This window comes from Myotis brandtii, unplaced genomic scaffold (genome assembly GCF_000412655.1).
Source record: "Myotis brandtii unplaced genomic scaffold, ASM41265v1 scaffold43, whole genome shotgun sequence".
NCBI lineage: Eukaryota > Metazoa > Chordata > Mammalia > Chiroptera > Vespertilionidae > Myotis > Myotis brandtii.
In genome coordinates, this window is record NW_005366455.1 from 5,132,363 (window position 1) to 5,152,974 (window position 20,612).

Sequence of the window (20,612 nt, forward strand, 5' to 3'; positions counted from 1 at the left end):
GCCTGATCACCCCTAACTGTTCCCCCCCTGCCTGGATCACCCCTAACTGGTCCCCTGCCGGCCTGGTCACCTCCAATTCCCTCCCCTGCTGGCCTGGTCACCCACAACTGCCCTCCCCTGCCAGCCTGGTTGCCCCTAAATGCCCTCCCCTGCAGGCCTGGTCGCCCCTAACTGCCCTCCCCTGCCGGCCATTTTGTGCCCACATGGGAGCAGCCATCTTGTGAGAGGGCATGATGGTCAATTTGCGTATTACCTCTTTATTATATAGGATATGAAGTTCTTGGCAAACTAAGGTGATTGTAACCAAACACATACATTTTTATCATAGATAAGAACTTATTTACTCACCAATTGAGCCCTTTTCTCCTTCCCCATCAAAAAACAGATTTTAGGTTATAATTTTAAAACAACAAAATACCAGTCAACCTTAAATAAAACTTAAGTAAACGTGAAATTCTTTAAAAGTCCACTGTCTATGTTTCCAATGCTGCTATAATAAGCAACAGATTCTGTTATAAAAAACTAATAAGAGACTTACAGCTATATCAAATATCTCCTATAAAATATACCTTAGAATTAGTCATAGATTTTTTTTAATAACCTAACCTGTAACAGACAGTATTTCTAAATGACAACTTTCCAAGACTGTTTATAAGACATCTCCATAATAAATTCATAAATCTCTAGTAAATGAAATTCAAGCAATAAAAAATTGATATTTGTGCTGCTCTATTGGAAAAAATATATGAGAAACTTTACCCTAATTTCCTTAGAATATTTTATTTTGGTCATGTGTCATTTTCTAGTTAATTAGTAAATTATTCTTATATATACAAAGCACAAACGAACAAACAAACAAACATCACGAAGCCAGAGTTCCAAGTAATAAGAGAGCCAGATGACTGGAGTGTGCCTGCCAAGGAATAAGCCAATACTCACCTGTAGGGGGAGTAGAAGAAACAACAGGGGGAGTTGGAGAAGCGAAGCCATCAGCAAGGGCCTGGGCACCCCCAGAAGCTGCGTCTGGGACAGTGGAGGAAGGGACAGTAGCAGGAACAATAGGGACAGGGGCAGATGCAGAAGTAGCAGGAAGGGGAGGAGTACCAGCAGAGCCAGCAGGGGCTGAGGGGAAAGAGGAGTAAGAGGCAGCATTAATGAGGGAATCCCATTAGGCAGGACGAGTAAGGCATAAGAGGACTTAACGTTAGATATTCAGTGCTCAACACTAACCAAAGAATAGAAGAGGGCGTTAAAAAGCAAAATGAATAAAGCTTATGTTAAAGGATTATTAGATGTGCAGTAAATAATTCAAGACACAATTAAATGAATTCTTTAATTCATTAAGAAACAAGCATTCCTTTTTACCTGAAAGCCACTATTCTGTAAGAAAAATGTTCCCTTCATATTGTAATCTTTAGCATAATATTCTGTAAGTGATATACAACAACACTAAATACTAAGAAACAACAGCATTCCAGACTGAATTACCCAAATCAGAAAACAAACATATGTTCCAGACATAAATATCTTATCAGGTAAAAAACCATTCAGAAAAACACAAATCTCTCTTTTCCATGGTTTTTTAAAAGGTAGTATCTATTTGTTATTAAGATAAGTAAGTTAAAATAGTAAATTTATTATGTGATAGTCTATCCCTATGTCTTTTGAATTTTAACTTTGGTGTCCTCAGATTAAATAAGCACATTTTTCTGTTTCAGAGAAAAGAGGGTAGCATTTCAGAGACTATTCAATTCCAACACTCCACTAAATTTAACTGTCAAAATTACTGTGATATTTGCCCAACCCTTTGTTATAAATATGATTTCTCACACTGAGTCTCCTGTGTCCTAAGGCATGCACTGCCATCACACAGCTGGAATGAACATACAACACACCAAGGTGGGGCCTGAAACCACTAAGCACCCACAGAGCTTGCGGCACCGAAGACGTAAAACCAAAGTACAGAGAAGTGTGTGAGCATCAACTGGCAAATTACTTGGTTAAAAATAACAAAAGCACAATAAAGATTTCCCAACATTTATGGAGTCCAAAAGGAAATACAAATCGTGATTATGAAGAAAGCCCACTGTAATGAAATCAGAAACTGAATTTAAACTCAGAAAGGACAAGTGAAGATGAAGCACCATTCATGTTTTACCTGGAAAGACACTGGGAGGAGAGGGAGTAGGAACAGCGATGGGAACGCCTACACTCCCACTTCCACTGTTCTCCCGGCTGCTGCTCCGACTACTGGGGTGGCTTCCTCCACTACTCCCACTGCTGCTAAAGAAACGGGAGCCACCAAGACATGAGTATTTATATGCAGTGAGGGATCTCCAGCACTTCCCAGCATTTTCTGATGAATACAGTAACAATAAAAATAATTCAAGCCTTCTACTTCAAATATGAATTTCTTAATTAGTAGAGGAAAAAGCAGAGTTCAAGAAACTTGTTTTGACCACTGTTTAGTAAGCACATATTAAAGAAAAAAAATTTTATAAACATAAATAATAAATGAAGGGGCGCAAAACATAAAATAAGACTTTCTTTTACTCCAGTTTATTGCCTGTCTGAAGAAACTTCTGAACAGACTATTTGATTAATTTTATTTGTCATAGTATCTTGATATACTATCCCATATTAATGTTTTACTGCATGTAGTTTTTCATCTGTAAAGTTCCACCAAAAAACAACTTGAAATTTCCCATATCTGGTCTATATTTTTTAAGGTCAATTATAACTATTAATTTTGCAGAGAAGTTTATACTTTAATATGTCTACTCCCCACCCCTCCCCCCAACTTCCTGACTGCTCAAAGTTGCATCAGAACATGAGGAGAGAGAGGTGGAATTAGATGAGGTTTGGGAGAGCAGAGTGAGGAAAAGAACTTAGTGCTTGGAAAATGAGAGAGATTTAACTGAAGTGATCTGCACAAATAATGGTGCTGTGACCATCACATTCTGCACTGAGGTAGAGAAAATACCTGTAAGTTCGATTTCTTTGATTCACAGAAGCTGTCCTCACAGGGCTCTGCTGCGAGGGAGCCATATTACGGGTTGGGCTAGGTACGTAATCATTGGGTACCACTGGAGGACGCACTGGCTCCAGTGTGCGATAGGGGGAGTGCCGCCTACAAAAAGAAGAGCGGATGTATTGTGTGATCAGCAAGTTTCGGCACAATAAATTCAAAGAGTTGCCAGTAGTGAAATACAATTTGTACTGAGAGATAGAAAAATGTGCTTTTTACATAACCCAGGTACCATTTCAGTCTTTCCTTAAGTAAAATTTCTCCATCATTGTGATGAGTATTGTTATTTTTTAGTCTCCAACCTCATTTCCCTGTGCTAATGCAATTTTGTTCATTCATCCTCAGTGAGCACAAAGGTTCTCCCACCAGATAAGCCAATGTTTCACAGACTCTTCTTGGATGAGTTCAAATTATTTTAGTACCATGTCCAAGTCTCCCAACTGCATTGCATGAATGCACCAATTATCTTCCTCACCCCTCTCTCCCTAACCAAAGATACGCAAAGACAGGCTCCACAACCCCACATTGAAGATCAGTAGCAACTATAACCCTATATTTCCTTTTCTATACAGTGAGTACATAGAAATTACACTATATCCATACACTAAAACAAACAATTTAATCTCATCTCCTTCCATTCTCACCTCACTTCCTCCTCTAACTTTCACCTTGATCTCTCTACCTCTGACCCTCCCTCAGAGTTCAACATTTAAAAGGAAGGGGGGGAGGTAGAAAAAGGCCTAAGTCTTTCTACCTTATTTACTCTGAACTATAAAGTACAAAACAAATTGGATTCTATTAAAATATTACCCTTTTTTTTCCTTTATTGATTAAGGTATTACATATGTGTCTTAATTTCCTTTTAAAGGAAGAGAATGAAAAGAGTAAGAAAGGAAATACAGTTTCCAAATTATTTTTTGGTGTGTGTGTTAAGATTTAGATATATTTTTAATTTTTTATTTTTCAATCACAGTTTACATTCAATATTATTTTGTATTAGTTTCATGTGTTCAGAGTATGGTTTCCAAATTTTTTAAGACAATGATAAATTCTCAACTAACATTTTGTAGATGAGATTCTGATCTTTAAAAGAAAAAAATTGGGCCCGGCCGGCGTGGTTCAGTGGTTGAGCGTCAACCTATGAATCAGGAGGTCATGGTTCAATTCCCAGTCAGGGCTCATGCCTGGGTTGTGGGCTCGATCCCCAGTGAGGCATACAGGAGGCAGCCGATCAATGATTCTCTCTCATCATTGATGTTTCTATCTCTTTCTCCCTCTCCCTTCCTCTCTGAAATTATTTTTTTTTTAGTATAAAAAGTGGGATCTCAAGATGTGAAAATTAACTTTCTTTTCCTGAAATGATGTTGCTCACTTAACTTATGAATTCCTCAATTCTTGCCTCCAAAGCCCCCAAGTTTCCTTAAGTTCTGCTCTCTTGGGTTACTCACATCATGGTTCACCGATTTGGGATGAGATCACTTTGCAAGACCCCAGCCACTCCGCTACCCTCAAAATCTCCTTGCATAAATACATATGTACATTTATAACGAAAAATAAATAAGGGGCACTAGATGAGATATTGGGTTAAAGAGGGGGGGAAAGGAATGTCAGGACTTTGCACTTAAAATACTAAAAAGTTTAGGCATCTCTGAAACTGTGCATAAATATAAAAAACCATAATAGAAAACTGATTAATTTCCAAACATCTGATTTCCAGACAATTTTTCCCAGACAACAAAAACGTTCTGTTTCAAGCAAGAAAAAAAAACCTTTGCTGACTAAGAACTATACAGTGCAGGCAATGACAAAAACAAGGTAAAAAACAAGGGACAGAGGAACAAAATGTGGTGGCCAGGCAAAGACTGCAAGATGGCCAGGCTATGACCATCAACCGGTTTATGGTGCCCAGAGACTGGGGATCCTGCAGAATCCTTGTTAACACACAAGCAAAACAAGTATTGGTATATGAGTAAATCATCAAAATTTGAGAGCAACAGAAAATTTTATTTTACTAGTGACTACAGTGGGATACCTTGCTAATAATCTTGATTTAAAACCTAACAAAATCCATTAGGTACTATACATGATAGAACTGTACATGTTCACAGGAAAATAAAGCAAGCACTTCCTCTTGATTTGACTCTCTTTCCTCTGCAAAATTATACTCCACCATGTCGTCTACATTCTAGCCTGAGGAGTAAATCTTATTTGATCTACTAGATTCGTTCCTCTCTAATCTAAGCAGAATTTTTTTTTTTGTTTACCTAAATAAAATCCTATTCCTGGCTGGAATTCATCAGAATTTTTTTTTTTTTTTTTTTGTCTACCTAAATAAAATCCTATTTCTGGCTGGAATTGTTATTCTTTTGTTTCCCACTGTCCTAACTATAATTTCCAACATCATCCTTTTTTATATCCCAATTCATCTTTGTCTTCTGATTCACATTGCTTGATTATGATTTTCTGTGTGTTTTTGGTTTTCATTTGTTTTGTTTTGTTTCTGTTTTTTTGTGTGTGTGTGTGTTTTTGGGGTTTTTTTTGGTGAGGGGGCCCAAAACAAGATTGTCAATTAAAAATGTTTAAGCATATATCATAAAGACAATGGTTGTCAAAGCAATTTGTTTTTGTTTTATACATTTTTTTAAAAAATCCAATTCATGGTAGTGACTCTGAAAAATTGATAGATGACAAATATTACCCCCTTTTACAGATGAAAAAACAGAATTTACTAAGAGGCTGACGATATAAGACCACAGAGCAGGAGCAAGGCTGGATCATAATCTTGGTCATTGACTTCTGAGGTGTATTATGCCTACCTGATCACAAATCTCCACGATAAACCAAGTTTTTATACTGTGATGCTACAGAAGAAAAAAGTCAAGCTTTTCTATTAATTGAACATTTCTGCCAAAAGTCAAATCCAGAGCCCACTTCTGTAGGATCAAATTAAAGCTCAATATTCTCCTAACTTGAGAATATAGAATTTTATAATCTACATAGTGCTCTTCAGAGGAATAGTCTAAATAAGGATAGTCAACTATAATACAAAAGACTAAAACTTTTATGAAAATAAGAATTAGAGTGCAATTTATAATAACCCAGGAACTTTAGTTAGGATTTCATCTTAAATGTAAAATTCATTAGAAAAATAAATTCTAAAGAAAATCTTTTTAAAGTATTAAAATGTTTCTCAAGAAAAGGGAAAATTATTCACAAAAAGATAATGCTAGGAAGGAAAATGTTATCTTTTCAAATCTTCAAAAATAAATTAAATATATGTAGTGTTTAGTTTCCCACAACACTACCTGAAATCGTTTTGTTATTACTTAGTTACATACTCACCCAAGAGTCCCTTTCCCTGACAGAGGGGGGCTGGGAGGTTTCTGAGTTGGAGGTGTTGTACGTGGCAGCCCACCCATCTTCATATTCTGGGTACTCACCTAAAAAGTTTTGAGGAAAATTCAATTTGTATGCAGTGAAACAAAGTAGCATTTTGGGGAAATAATGTTATGCTATTTAACAAAGAAGGGGAAGGTTTAAACAGGGAAAAGAATTGGAGGCCATGCATTTCAATTGCAATTTCTACTCCACTATTATTCTACAGTTGTACTCAAAGGACTCTTCCTAATGTGAAATTTTCAAATGATTGTAAACTTGTATGCAAAGACTTTATTTGCCATTAGGCCATCACACCAACAGATCACTGGTTGGACCATTTGATACTACACTCAATTGAAATTAAATAGGATAACTATAAAAACTTCAGTTTTAATAAAGAATAAACTCAATCAGAAACAATGACACCCTTAAACAATTCCTTGTTTTTTAGATAGTAAGTATATCATACAAAACAAAATACGCTTCTCAAATAAAATATACAACTATAGTTTTGATCCAGTAACTAGAGAATGCAAAATAAAGTTCAATTGCATGATATACAGATAAAATTTTAGTTTTTTAATAGTGGATCAGCCTTACAATTCAGATTTCTTTCAGTTCTCTTATGAAGGAATCACCTACCTACACACTGCCAGAAGTTAAGGCATGTTCCTAAACATCTGAACTAGAAAGTTAGGGCTGAGATATCCCTTCAACTGTGAGCAGTACAGGGACCATAGGCAATGTCCTCGTTCCAGTGGGAATGAGACCCACTCAGGCCCAAAATGAAGATTAATTCAGTCACGGGAAAGATGTGAGCAACATAGTCCTGAATCAGAGCTGGGGCCTGACTCCTCACTAGCCTATCCCCAACTGAAAATGCAAGTGCAGAAAAGCTGGGTAAGATGGGAACAATAGATAACACAAAAGGAGTATGTCAGCACTTACACAGCCAGCCCCAGAAATCGGGATGTTTTAAGGAGCTGAGAAAAGTCATTCACAAATGTAATTCAAGTGCAATCTCAAATTGTTTGAGATTTTTAACAGTGTAATATTCACCATATAGGCTCATGCCTGACACTATCTTAAGCCCCTGGTATTTTTGATTGCTAAACACTTCAAAAGAGGATCTTAACTTTTCTAATAAGAATGTCTATAGTATTCAAATTACATGAGTAAAATGAAACTTCAAGACATTACACCGCTGGAATCAGAATACATTTAAATATGTAATTTCAAAAATAAACTTTAAGAAAATAAATCATAATTGTATACAGAGTACTGAGGCTATCAAAACTAAATGGAATTTTTTAAAATCCTAAAACACTACCTGTCATGTGAATAGGCAAGAAATAATAGAACAAAAAGCAAACTCTTCAAATGAATAGCCCAGTGAACAAGTTGTGTGTGATGATAAAACAATCTTTAATGACAAATGATACCTTTGAAATGTCAGTATTTTTAAAGTGAAGCATTTATCAGTAATCCTTTTGTTGTTGCTTTGAAACAATAGAAGACAAACTGGTTACCAAGTAAGAATAAAATAAAGATTAACTTATCCTTGTTCTCCCCATCATCAATAAGCAGAGGGTATACTAATCATATCTTAAAATGAAAATGCCAGAAGTTTTTTTAAAAAATCAATCCACATTTGGTGAAAATTTTAGAAGTAACATGACAAATAACTAATAGCTTTTAAAACTATAAATTTTAATTTATGGCAAGATTTTTTAAAAATAGTAACCAAAGTCCTTTAAGCTCAACCTTAAACAACACAGACCCCAAAGTTATTTTAAGTGATGAAGGAGAAGTCGGTGAACCAAATACTAAACTACAGCAATTTGCTATAAAGGAAGGAAAAGGAGCAGGGATAGAAAAAGAGTATAGGAAAATTTTATTCTATACATGGAATAGTTAAAATACATGAAATCAGCTTTCCAACTCTGATTTAAGTTTTTGGTATGTAAGGTGTTTTCATTTAAATTGCAGTATCTTCTTTAAGTCTTTTACTCCACCACCCAAAATATAAAATAAACAATATATAAATTAAAATCTGGTGGAAATTTCTATAAATAAAACTTGGTACATTTTATGATCTGTAGAATCATCATGTTTGTATTTGTTTGGATTATGAGGTTTAGATGAGTAACTTAAACCACTTAAGAAATCAGAGTCCCTACGGAATGTTGGAAAAATCTGTAATTTATACGTCACTGATCCTGTACTACCTTTACAATAAGCAAAAAGGGTTTTTCAATGTTTTGTGTTCAAAGGGTTTATAAATTAAACTCTACAACTTGTTTTCCTCAGTCGACTGAAGAAAAAACAACCCAAATTATAGATGAAAAGAACCTTTAAACACTATCAGAAGACCCTGATAGCCGCAGTAATCTTGAGGAAGAACACCACAGTTGGAGGGATCACAATATCAGCTATCAACTATATTACAAAGCCACTGTAATCAAAACAGCCTGGTACTGGCATAAGAACAGGCATATAGAACAATGAAACTGAACAGAGATCCCAGAATCTGATAAAGGAGGCAAGAGCATACAATGGAATAAAAACAGTCTCTCAACAAACGATTTTGGGAAAATTGGACAGGTACATGCAAAAATAATGAAACTAGACCAACTTACACCATATGCATGAATAAACTCAAAATGGATTAAAAAGTTTCTGCACAGCAAAAGAAACCATCCACAAAATGAAAAGGAAATCCACTGTATGGGAAAACATTTGCCAATGATACATCCAATAAGGGGTTTGTTTCCAAAATATATAAAGAACACATACAACTCAACAAAAGAAAGACAATCCAATTTAAAAATGGGCAAACGACTTAAATAGACACGCCTCCAAAGAGGACATACCGATGGCCAAGAGACATGAAAAAATGCTCGGCATTACTAATCACACAAACTAAAATGACAACAACACCTCACACCTGCCAGAATGGCTACCATCAGTAAATCAACAAACAACAAGTGCTGGCAAGGATGTGGGGAAAGGGAACCCTAGCACACTGCTGGTGGGAATGCAGATTGGTGTAGCCATTATAGAAAACAGTATGGTGTTTCCTAAAAAAATTAAATATGGAACCCCACTTTGACCCAGCAATCCCACTTCTAGGAATATATCCAAAGAATCTGGAAACACCAATCAGAAAGAATATATGCACCCTTCTGTTTAAAGCAGTGTTTTTTACAACAGTTAAGATCTGGAAACAGCCCAAGTACCCACCAATAGATGAGTGGATAAAACAGCTGTGGTACATTTACACAATGAAATACTATGCAGCTATAAAAAAGGATTTCTTACCCTTTGAGTCATCATGGATGGACCTGGAGATTTTTATGCTAAGGTGAAATAAGCTAGTCAGAGAAAGACAAGTTTCACATGATCTCACTTATATGTGGAATCTAATGAACAAAATAAACTAACCAACAAATAGGTCCAGAGACATGGAAGCATGGAACAGACTGACAGATCGCGGGGTGGAGGGGTGGGGGGATGGAGGCAGGGAGAGATTAACCAAAGAACTTCAGCCATGGATACAGACCATAATGTGGTGAAGGCCTGAGGTAGGGCAGGGGCTGGACGTAGGTGGGGAAAATGTGGGACATCTGTAATAACCTCAACAATAAAAATAAAATTTAAAACACACACCAGAATATGAGGTATAAAAAGTTTAAAATTCAACTTTTAAGCATGGAAGTCTCTTTTGAGTCAATTCCCATGTGTCTGATCCCAAAGTACTAACTTTCTTTAGAGTCTATCCCAAAGGCATCAAATCTGACAGCAATGAGAGCAAAACAGAGCGGAAGAAGAGCTGAGGAGAAATCAAAACAGCAGATACCACCACCAAATATCAGGAGACTTCCCTGGCACCTGATAAAATCCACAGGTCACCAACAAGCTCAGTTGGAAAACTATGGGACTAGTTAGTTATTTGTAGTCCCTTATAACTTCAACCTTTTTTCCTTTAATTCTATTCTCTACCTCAATATGTTCTATTATTCCATTAATCACCCTTCCAAAACCACTCATCTTTTTTTCCACCATAAAAAGAGAAATGATTTGCTATATGCTGAATTTATTTTTTCACTCTACTTTGTTTTGGTTCACCCAAAATTCTTAATGTGCCCCAAGTTGATACAGCAGACAGACATATTCAAAGAGGAATAGGAAGAAAGAAAAGACAGCATTGGTGCACTCTAGATCCTAGAGTAACCTCAGGGGACTCTTCTCACCCTGTCAACTCCACGCAGGTACAGTAGAAACAGCTACTGTACAGAGCCACTGTACTGGGGAGAGGAGCTATCTGGTGCAGCGATGTTACGGAATCTTATCCAAGTGTGATGTTTCCATATTAGATCTTTCTTGCAAGGAGTCTCTCATTTCCCACTCATTCTGCCCTATCTTCCACATGAAGATCCTGAATCCAGAAAGGTCAAGAAGAAATCATAGTAGGTTTGGAGGAAATGAGCATGGGATAGTAGCTTAGGCAAGCTGGTCTAAACTTTAAAGGAAAAGAATTGATCCATTTTGTTCATTTCTGTGTTTTTCCTTCAGTTATCTCTGTGTATTTCATTTATTTTGAAGATTAACATATCAATAGCCAAAATTTGAATACAGACTTTAGAGAGAAAGAGCCAAGGAAGCCACACACTATTTTGGGTCTGGCTCTTCCTGTTTGATGCAAAGGAAATCTCCTCACAATTCCACAAGCCTCATTCACCAAGCCTGAGAGCACAGAGCCAGCACTGATCAATAGCACCAGAAGTGGGTTTGCCTGGCTCCTCTAGTCGCATCTCCCTACCACAATCTATTGAAATTTCTGTGGCCACATGGTGCGTAGCTAATTAATAATTCAGATCTCAGTGATTTTGTCTTCTTGCTATTACTTTCTACATTGAAGACATGGCAAACAACTAGGTATTAGAAAGAATATGTATTTGAAAATAAATTATAAAATTCACCTAAGGAAAAAAAGAAGAAAAAAAAGAAAATGCAAGCTCAATTTGGTGAAATAATTTTAGTAACGTACTATTTGATAGGCTTCTTGTAACTAGAGTGTCTTTTACCATTAATTCTCCAAAATATTAAAATATTACTAAAACAAATAACCAAAGAAAATATTTCTAATTCTTAACTTGTATTTTGTTAAACACTATCATCCACTTTTGATGTTTTGCATATAATTAATCCTCAGCTTGAAAACCCAAAGTGATTTTATATTGAAGCATATATTTTACATAGCAATTTGAGGAAAAAGACTAATTTTCTTTTTTGCAAAATACACGATACTGCAACTTAAAAAAAACACCCTGTAACACTGAATATTTTCTGCTTGTCAATTTCTTTACATTGAGAATCAAAAGACAATGATATAGTGGCCACAAGGTATGTAATACAGCACACCATTTATAGAATAAAAAGGCTATTACACAGGGGGAGGGTTAAACAAAGCACATTAGTTGGCTCTCCAACCCTTAACAAAATTTCTACATTTGCATAATCCAGCTAATTTTATTTCATAACAACAGTTTATGATAGGGTAACTTACATTTCAGTTTCACAGAATATATTAACCATTTATTGAATAAATATTTACTAAGCACCTAATGAAGAGTCAGGCACTAGTCTAGGCACACAAGATAGGGCAATGAACATACAAAAATAACTGCCCTCATGGAACATGAAGACACCACAAAGTTGCATGACAAAAATAAAAAATAAATAAAAACAGGAATTATTTGGTTTTAAAAGGCCAACTGCCAAATATCTCTTCACTCCCCATATGTAATGTTCTATATAAGAACAGAGAATGGAAATCCAGCCCTGGAATCTTACCTTAAATCTAAGCAACCACTTAATGCATAAATGGAGCAAATAAAAGAGGTAAGGAAAAAAAGCATTGAAAGGTTAGTTGGAACTTCAGGATGTAAAGAGAAAGGGAAAAACAAAGAAAAAACAAGTTAAGCATTCAGCATTAAAAAATAATGTTTCAGTAGATCATAGAAAGAGTGGTTAAAGCAGAATGTGTCATGAACAAGAGTTTTTTGATGAAATTATATGACACTGTTTTATTCAAAACCTTAACTTTATTAAAGATTTCTTCAAATTAGTGACCCTAAAAACTAAAAGTCCAAACAATTGAAAGGGACTGCACACTCCTAAAACAATAACATTTTACTTAGAGAATTAAATGAGCATTGAAGCAGAGAATCACCATTTTATTATATAAGTGAGCAAGTACAAATAGTTTTATATTCAAATTGCCTTTTTGTCATTAGATTCTGGCAGTACCCTAAAATTTTCTATTAGCAGTTGCTAGTCTTGAATAAATCTCAAAAGGTTTTCCCAAGCTGAAATAAATTTCAGTTATTAATTATCTATCCAATTACACATCCTATATTAACATGTTCTAATTAATACAGTAATCCAAATATATGTAGGTGTCAATTATAAAATTAAATATCAAATTCCAAATAGTGCTTATTATCAAAATTCTGAGGAAGAAAAAGTTTTTAAATTTACATTGTACATTTTCATGCACATACTAGCCATACTAGCAGAGTATTTTTTAATTTAAATTTGCTTATAGTCATAAATCAACTGCATAAACTATACAGTTTCACTTATAAGCATATATATTTACTCAAGTCACATTTCATAAGTTATTGACTTTAAAATCATTGGTGAGATGCAAACTTTAAATAACTTAATACTTAGTTAAAATTCTGAATATTTTCTTAAGTACAAACACCAATTTAAAATAAAATTTATATACCTCCCAAGTTTTGATCATGGTACTTTATATACATAGCAGGCACTCAAATGAATTTTAGAAGATAGCCAAAAAATACAATGACCATATATGCAAAAGCAGTGGAAATATTAATTCACATATTACTTTTATCTAAATTATTCTCACCCAAAATGTTAAGATAAAATTATTTTAGAAAAATCCAAGTGCATTTTTGTTTATTTATGTTCTTTCTGAAAACTAAAGCCCAAAGTTTGCTAATAAATTTTTATGGTAAAAATTTTAAGATAAATACTTAATAACATAATGAATGATTTTAATCAGTCATATTAAATCATTAAAAGGTTAATAAGATTATACCACATTTATTTATCATATATATGAGGTATTATCATTAACTGATCAAGCAAATGCAATTCATTCAAAGATAATTATTTAAAACCTGAGAACATAGCACTAAGAAGCAGCAAGTAAGTTAAAATAGTTTAAAGCAGCAAGGACCCTTCAGAACCACACTGGGCTAAGACTTGGTTCTCTAGAAACGGAAAGATAAAAGCTTAATTTTCTAGAGTTAGTTCCATCATGGGCTATTGTTTTTAAAAGTTTGACAAAAATTATACTTACCTTTACTCCATGTCCAATATCATCTAGAATTGTATAGTCAATAGGTTTTCTAATATAACGAACTGGTCTTTCAAGATTGGCTGGAGCAATAATCTTATGTGTCCTTGAAGTGTTTTTATTGGTAGTCAAAATACCAATTTCTCTTCTTGCAACTTTCTCTTTATGAATATCAACGGTCTGCAAAATTTAAATACAAACAAAAAAATGTATAGCTCTAATATCCAGAAAAATCAAATATAAATGTTTAGAAATTTAACATCGTTATTCATATTTTTAACCACAACTGTTAAATTTGCTACTCTTTGCACCAATACTGACTTTCTCCAGTTTTAGGCTAAAGCAAGGTTTGGCAGACCATGACTGACAGACCAAATACCACCCACCATCTGTTTTCTACAACCCAAAAGCTAAGAATGGTGTTTACATTTTTAATGATTGAAAAAATAATGTTGTGATGTATGAAAATTATGTGAAATTCAAATTTCAGTTTTCATAAATAAAATTTTATTGGAACCCAGCCATTCTACTTGCTTAAGTATTTTCACACTACAATGGCAGAGATGACCAGTTATAACAGAGACCTTATGGCCTGCAAAGTGTAAAATATTAGCTGGGGCTTTACAGAAAAAGTTTGCCAACCCCTTTCCCTCCCTCCCTCCCTCCCTCCCTCCAAATAAATAAATAAATAAATATTTTCTTCATTAGTAAGTTAATATATCAACTAAGCCTTTAATTATTCAAATAACAAACATGGTTTAAATTATTCACCTTTCATAAAACAAATTAGTTACTAACAAACTGAACTGGGTAATTTCAGTTATTCATTTTTTATAAAATGATGTAAACTACACATATGAAATTAATTAGGAACTGTATAAATCCTACTTTCCATGCATACTGATAACCTTTGGGATTTCCTTAATTTGGGAATTTTTAAACAAGAGGGAGAGTTTTTTAAAGAAAATATTATCTTACATGGTGAGTTTCTTAGGGTTTAGATTTTCCACTCTCTGTTAGTACCTAACTTTGGAATTACCTCCAATCTGCTATTATTTTATACCATTATTTTTGATCTCCTTTACTTGCTTTCTACTAACTACTAGAACACCAAGCCCAGTAAGTTTTAGCTCTTGGGAAGATTGGAGAAACACTACCTTTTCATTTACATTGCCTTTTGATCTCTCGTGATTTTTTAAGACACGAGGAACTAAAGCAGACAGTACCAGCTGTTTTCAGTAGTTGAGAGAAGAGATAGGAATGGCTTAAAAAATTTTAGTTTATAAGAATTTTAGTTTGAATAATATTCTATAAACCTTTCTTATAAACTTACCAGAAATGGACACAGCAAACAGCATTCATTCTTACACATAATGCTACACTGACTTAAAAGTAGTTATATGTACTTGTACAAGTATCAATAAAATTAAATGTTTGTTCTGATAACTATATTTTCTTGAAAATATTTAATGTTAATTTAAATCCTAATCTCAGTTTGAAGATTAACATTTTTTAGCTTTTTTAAAATATGCTTCCAAAGATTTGAGAGAACAGCAAGGAAGATAAAGATGGAATTTCTTAAAAATTTATCATCCTTAAATTACCTAAGGTAAACCACATCAAGAACCTATCCTAATACAGGCATATCTCAGAAATATTACAGGTTCGGTTCCAGACCACCACAGAAAGCAAGTATTGCAATAAAATGAGTCACATGAATGTTTTGGTTTCCCAGTTCATATAAAAGTTATGTTTACACTTTACTGCTAAATGTGCAACAGCATTATGTCTACAAACAATTATATACCTTAGTTAAAAAATACTTTATTGCTGAAAAAAATACTAATCATCACCTAAACCTGTTGGGAAAATGGCACCGACAGATTTCCTTGACGTGGGATTCAAAAAAAAAAAAAAAGCAATGCCCTAACTGGTTTGCTCAGTGGATAGAGCGTCGGCCTGCGGACTGAAGGGTCCCAGATTCGATTCCGGTCAAGGGCATGTACCTTGGTTGCAGGCACATCCCCAGTAGGGGACGTGCAGGAGGCAGCCAATCGATGTTTCTCTCTCATGGATGTTTCTAACTCTCTATCCCTCTCCCTTCTTCTCTGTAAAATCAATAAAATATATTTTTAAAAAAGCAATAAAGTACAATAAAACAAGGTATGCCTGTACTTCCTTATGGATATGGAGAGTGTGGTATACATTAGTACACTATCTAATACTACATTGTCCTCTTAGTAAAAAATAAGGTGTCTAATACTAAATATTCATAATTCTGTCTTGCATTTAAAAATGTTTGACATTTAGAGAATGGGTTATTACTTTGTTGTTTTTTTAAAGTATTTCTCCCTGATACATAGTTGATAGAGTAAATGGAATTCTAATCCTTAGGTTCAAATTCAGAGTGATTTGGGGCACAGAGTGAGACCAATAGCAGAACCAACAGAATAAAAAGAGAGAAAAGCAAATACAAATCAAGTATCATTTTGGGGAATCTCAGGAGAATAAAGAATTCAAGATGAAAGATAGCTCAGAAATAATCTAATCAGTCCTATCATTTTACAAGTAAGAAAAGTAAAGTTCAAAGAAACCAAATGTCACACAAGTCAGCCAAAGAACCAAGATGAAACCTAGATCCCCTACCTTCCCCCGTCCCAATCCTACTCAGTGTTCATTTCCACTAAAATGGAGAAAAGAGCCTGAGCACTAGGAGACTGAAAAATGATAAGGTTCTTACCCAGGAGACAGAAAAAAGATATTGATGAGGAAAGAAATCAAATAGCTCAGATATATGATATCGGCTGGTCCTGAACCAATCTACCAGACAACCCTTATATAACTCTTGACACCTACTACCATTCCAGACATCATGTGATCTTTATCTTTGACCTGACTGCAGCTCCACTTCTTTGCCTCTTCAATCTTCCCTCCAAATTCTCCAAACCTAGTATTTTTGCCCAAATTGCAAAAAAAAAAAAAATCTGGTCTCAAGGTATCTTAAGAACATCTGGTTCCCTCTAAAAACATAATATTTTTAATAAAGCATAACAATAAATTTTAAATACCAAACATTTGGGGGGGGAGGGGAAGTATTTTAGAGTAAGGGCTTGCAACTACAGCCTAAATGCCAAATCTGGCCCAAGCCTGCTTTTATATGGCCCACAAGCTAAGAGTGGTTTTTACATTTTAAATAGTTGTTTAAAAACATACGCATACAAAGAACAATATGAGACTGAGACCATATGTGGCCCAAAAAGCCTAAAATATCTGGCTTTTTATAGAAAAAGTTTGCCAATCCTTGAATATTTACTGAGAATTTGCTTTGTAAACAGAAAACATTTTCTCTTAAACTATAGAATAATCTTTTAGTCTAAGGAGCATCAAATAGTTCTGATGTTCAATTAACTTTTAAAAGAAAAAACTCTAGCTCAGTTGGTTAGAGCACTGACCCCATAGACCAGCCGTGGGCAAAAACCAGCCGTGGGCAGGCCGGATCTGGCCCCGTACCCTTTTATGTAATGATGTTTACTTTGAATTTATATTAGTTCACACAAACACTCCATCCATGCTTTTGTTCCGGCCCTCCGGTCCAGTTTAAGAACCCATTGTGGCCCTCGAGTCAAAAAGTTTGCCCACCCCTGCCATAGACCAAGGTTGTGGGTTTGATTCCCCATTAGGGCGCATACAAGAAATCAACCAACGAATGCCTAAGTAAGTGGAACAGCTGAACAACAAATTGATAAGTCTGTCTCTCTCTCCCTCCCTTCCTCTCTAAAATCAATCAATCAATCAATAATAAACCAAAGAACTCTACCTATACATTAAACATAATTGAAAAAAAATTAATCCTTAAAAAATTGCTAAAAAATATAATTTTTAAAAGATTTACTCTTATTTCACAGATATAGCCTCCATCTGACCACTTTTCCTACTCAAACCTTCATCCAACATATTTTGTGTAAATTTAACAGCTGCTACACCTGCAGATCCCACACTCCTTCAGGTATTGCCCTCCACACACTCAAGTCCAAATGAGGACAGTTAACATAGGCTTGACAGCTCTGACTGAGGCCCCTATTATTTCTGACCCTATCATCTCTATCCATTCATCTCTCCTATGTTTTATTTATTTCATTAGAATAACTTTAAAAGATAGTATTAATTAGACCACATAAATTAAATATAAATTTATGTGATTCTCAAAAGTAAATGTTCTCATTGAATGACTTAATATACGTAATTACAACCTAGAGTCGACTTATTCACCTTCCTCTTTAAGGCTGCTACTCTTCTCTACCAAAGAACTACAGAATTCTAATCAGAAAACAGATTATTATAGTTCACTCTCATTTGCTTGTTGTCATCATCTACCTACCTACACAATCTCTCCTACTCCTACAAACTATAAAAAGTTGTATCTCGTTTTTAGAAACTCTAATATATTAATTTATCTTTTACATTTGCACTTTCTTCTTACTTTCTTTTTTGGGTCCTTTGTTAAGACTGCAAACTTGCCAAAACTTTAAGTCTCTCAAGTATAACTTACAAATTCTATATCAGATTATTAATCAACATCTCTCCTTCTATAGAAAATCATTTAATCATATACTTAATAATTTAAAATGCCACTGACTGCCCAGCCGGTGTGGCTCAGTGGTTGATCATCAACCCATGAACCAAGAGGTCACCAGTTTGATTCCCAGTCAGGGCACATGCCCGGATTGCAGACTCAATCCCCAGTGAGTGTGTGCTAGAGGCAACCAATCGATGTTTCTCTCTCATCAATGTTTCTATCTCTCTATCCTTCTCCCTTCCTCTCTCTCTAAAATCAATAAAAAAAAAATTTTTAAATGCCATTGACTATTTCCACGAGGTCTTTTCAGAATAAATGTTCTCTCTCATTCATTAAAATTCTTGTTGTTGCTGGATTTTTTGTTTGTTTTTAGTTTAAGAGACACAAAAGTACAACACACAATAAATCATTTAATGTCTACAGAAGTTTATATAGGATGTGAAGAAACACTTATAGTGGAAAATTCAGATTTAAGGTTAAATAATATTAAATAAGATATTCCTCTAATTTTCTTTCAAGTTCTATATAAAGACAATTTTATAAGGTCACTTAGATTACTCTTTCTGTTAAGGTATGGTACCATCCTGGTAAACAAAAATCCTACAAGCAGCTATCACATTTATATTTTTCAAAAGATAAAATGTGTGATTTGGTAAAAGATGGAAGAAACAGACAAATTTTCACTTGAAGGCTGATAATTTTAACATAACAACTGAGTTTTAATGAACCATTAAAATTTACTTCCCTAACAAAATCAGAGTAGAAAATTACTCCACAAAAAGATACAGTGTGGCTCAGTTGGTTGGAAAGTTGTCCCTTACACTGAAAGGTTGTGGGTTTGATTCCCAGTCAGGGTACATACCCAAATTGCAGGTTCAATCCACAGTAGGGGAACCTTGTGTGGGAGGCAACCCATCAATATTTCACTCTCACAACGATGTTTCTCTTTCTCTCTCCCTCTCCCTTTCTCTCTCTCTAAAATCAATAAAAGCATGTCCTCAGGTGAAGATTTAAAAAAAAAAAAAGAATAAAAAAATACTTATTTTGAATACTGAGTTTGTATTTTCCAAATCATACATGAGTTAACTCACATAATAAACACTGCCAACATCACAGATCACCTGTGTTTATTAAGTGTTCCTCATAACAATACAGAAAAACAGTATGGTCTCACTTGTGAAATATGATTGATTGACGATTCCATCCTTCGCAGCTGGGATGCCTGGATGTCCAGCATCTGCAGGACATTGTTGGCCAAGGTGTTTATCAGGTAGGCAACACTTGCTAAGGACTGGGTGGTGTAGGCTTTGGTTTCTTCTAGGGCTCGCTGCTTATCTGCTGACTAGGAAAGAGAAACAATCATTAATCAAAGATAACCTAGTCTATCAATCTAATCAACAATGACACGCATCAAAACAATTCTGTTGCTGAACCTACACATACTAGCTAATAATGTTCTGAAAACTAGTTATCATCTGATGTAAATCTTTTTAGTAGTTTAATGTATACTGGCTTCAGTTCTCAATAACATGGCACCTTTAAGATAGTCAAGCTGCTATGTCATCTACCTAGACAAGCTAGTATGGGCTAACTGGAAACAAGGGAGGCAATAAACTTGATATTCACCTCCACACCTAAAGTGTCAGAGGAAAATCAGAGGGGGAAAGGTTACTTTAGAAATAAGACAAGTGATCATACACGAATCTGTTTGAGATTCAGAAAAGAGTTATTTGCTGAGACTGTGGCTGACTATTTTGGGAAAACCTATATTGCTAAAGCCAAAGTGGAGTTTCTAGAAAATAATGAGAATAGAAAAGATAGAGCATCTGAGTTCTTATTCTAACTCTGCTATCTTATCTGGCTGTCAGTAAGTCAATTACAATCTAAAGGACTCAGCTACTACACTTTACAACGAAAATACCAGATTAGATGTCAGTTTCAGCTATAAAATACCATGATTCTTATTTGGAATATAATTTGAAAGTAGGCCATTTTAGACTGAACTGTGACAAATCATAAGTTTTATAATAGTACCTACTTTAGATTAGGAAAAAATGAATCCATTTGGTAAATCTGACATGAATCTTGCTTTTTAAAGGCAGACAAGCTCACCTTTACTCATTTGCCTTTTTTTAACTCCTCACCCGAGGATATCTTTTCCACTGATTTTTAGAGAGTGGATCAACTGTGGTACCTGCCCTTGACAGGTAATAGAACCTGCCCTTCAGTCAGGCAGG

At 34.8% G+C, this 20,612-nt stretch overlaps 1 protein-coding gene across 13 annotated transcripts in view; it reads right to left on the minus strand.

Annotated features, from left to right (window-relative positions):
- The window catches only part of ABI2 (abl-interactor 2), a 66,395-nt gene that overhangs the window by 27,486 nt on the left and 18,297 nt on the right, over positions 1 to 20,612 (minus strand). For 4 of the 13 annotated variants that reach the window (XM_014546103.1, XM_005874244.2, XM_014546104.1 and 1 more), the window contains exons 2-8: positions 19,550 to 19,717; positions 13,803 to 13,979; positions 12,263 to 12,280; positions 6,371 to 6,468; positions 2,984 to 3,130; positions 2,159 to 2,283; positions 940 to 1,122 (exon numbers count right to left, since the gene is read on the minus strand). In XM_014546103.1, coding sequence (XP_014401589.1) covers positions 940 to 1,122; positions 2,159 to 2,283; positions 2,984 to 3,130; positions 6,371 to 6,468; positions 12,263 to 12,280; positions 13,803 to 13,979; positions 19,550 to 19,717 — 916 coding nt within the window. The remainder of the gene's footprint in view (positions 1 to 939; positions 1,123 to 2,158; positions 2,284 to 2,983; positions 3,131 to 6,370; positions 6,469 to 12,262; positions 12,281 to 13,802; positions 13,980 to 19,549; positions 19,718 to 20,612) is intronic. The other 9 variants (XM_014546105.1, XM_014546102.1, XM_014546112.1 and 6 more) reach the window with 7 other exon arrangements.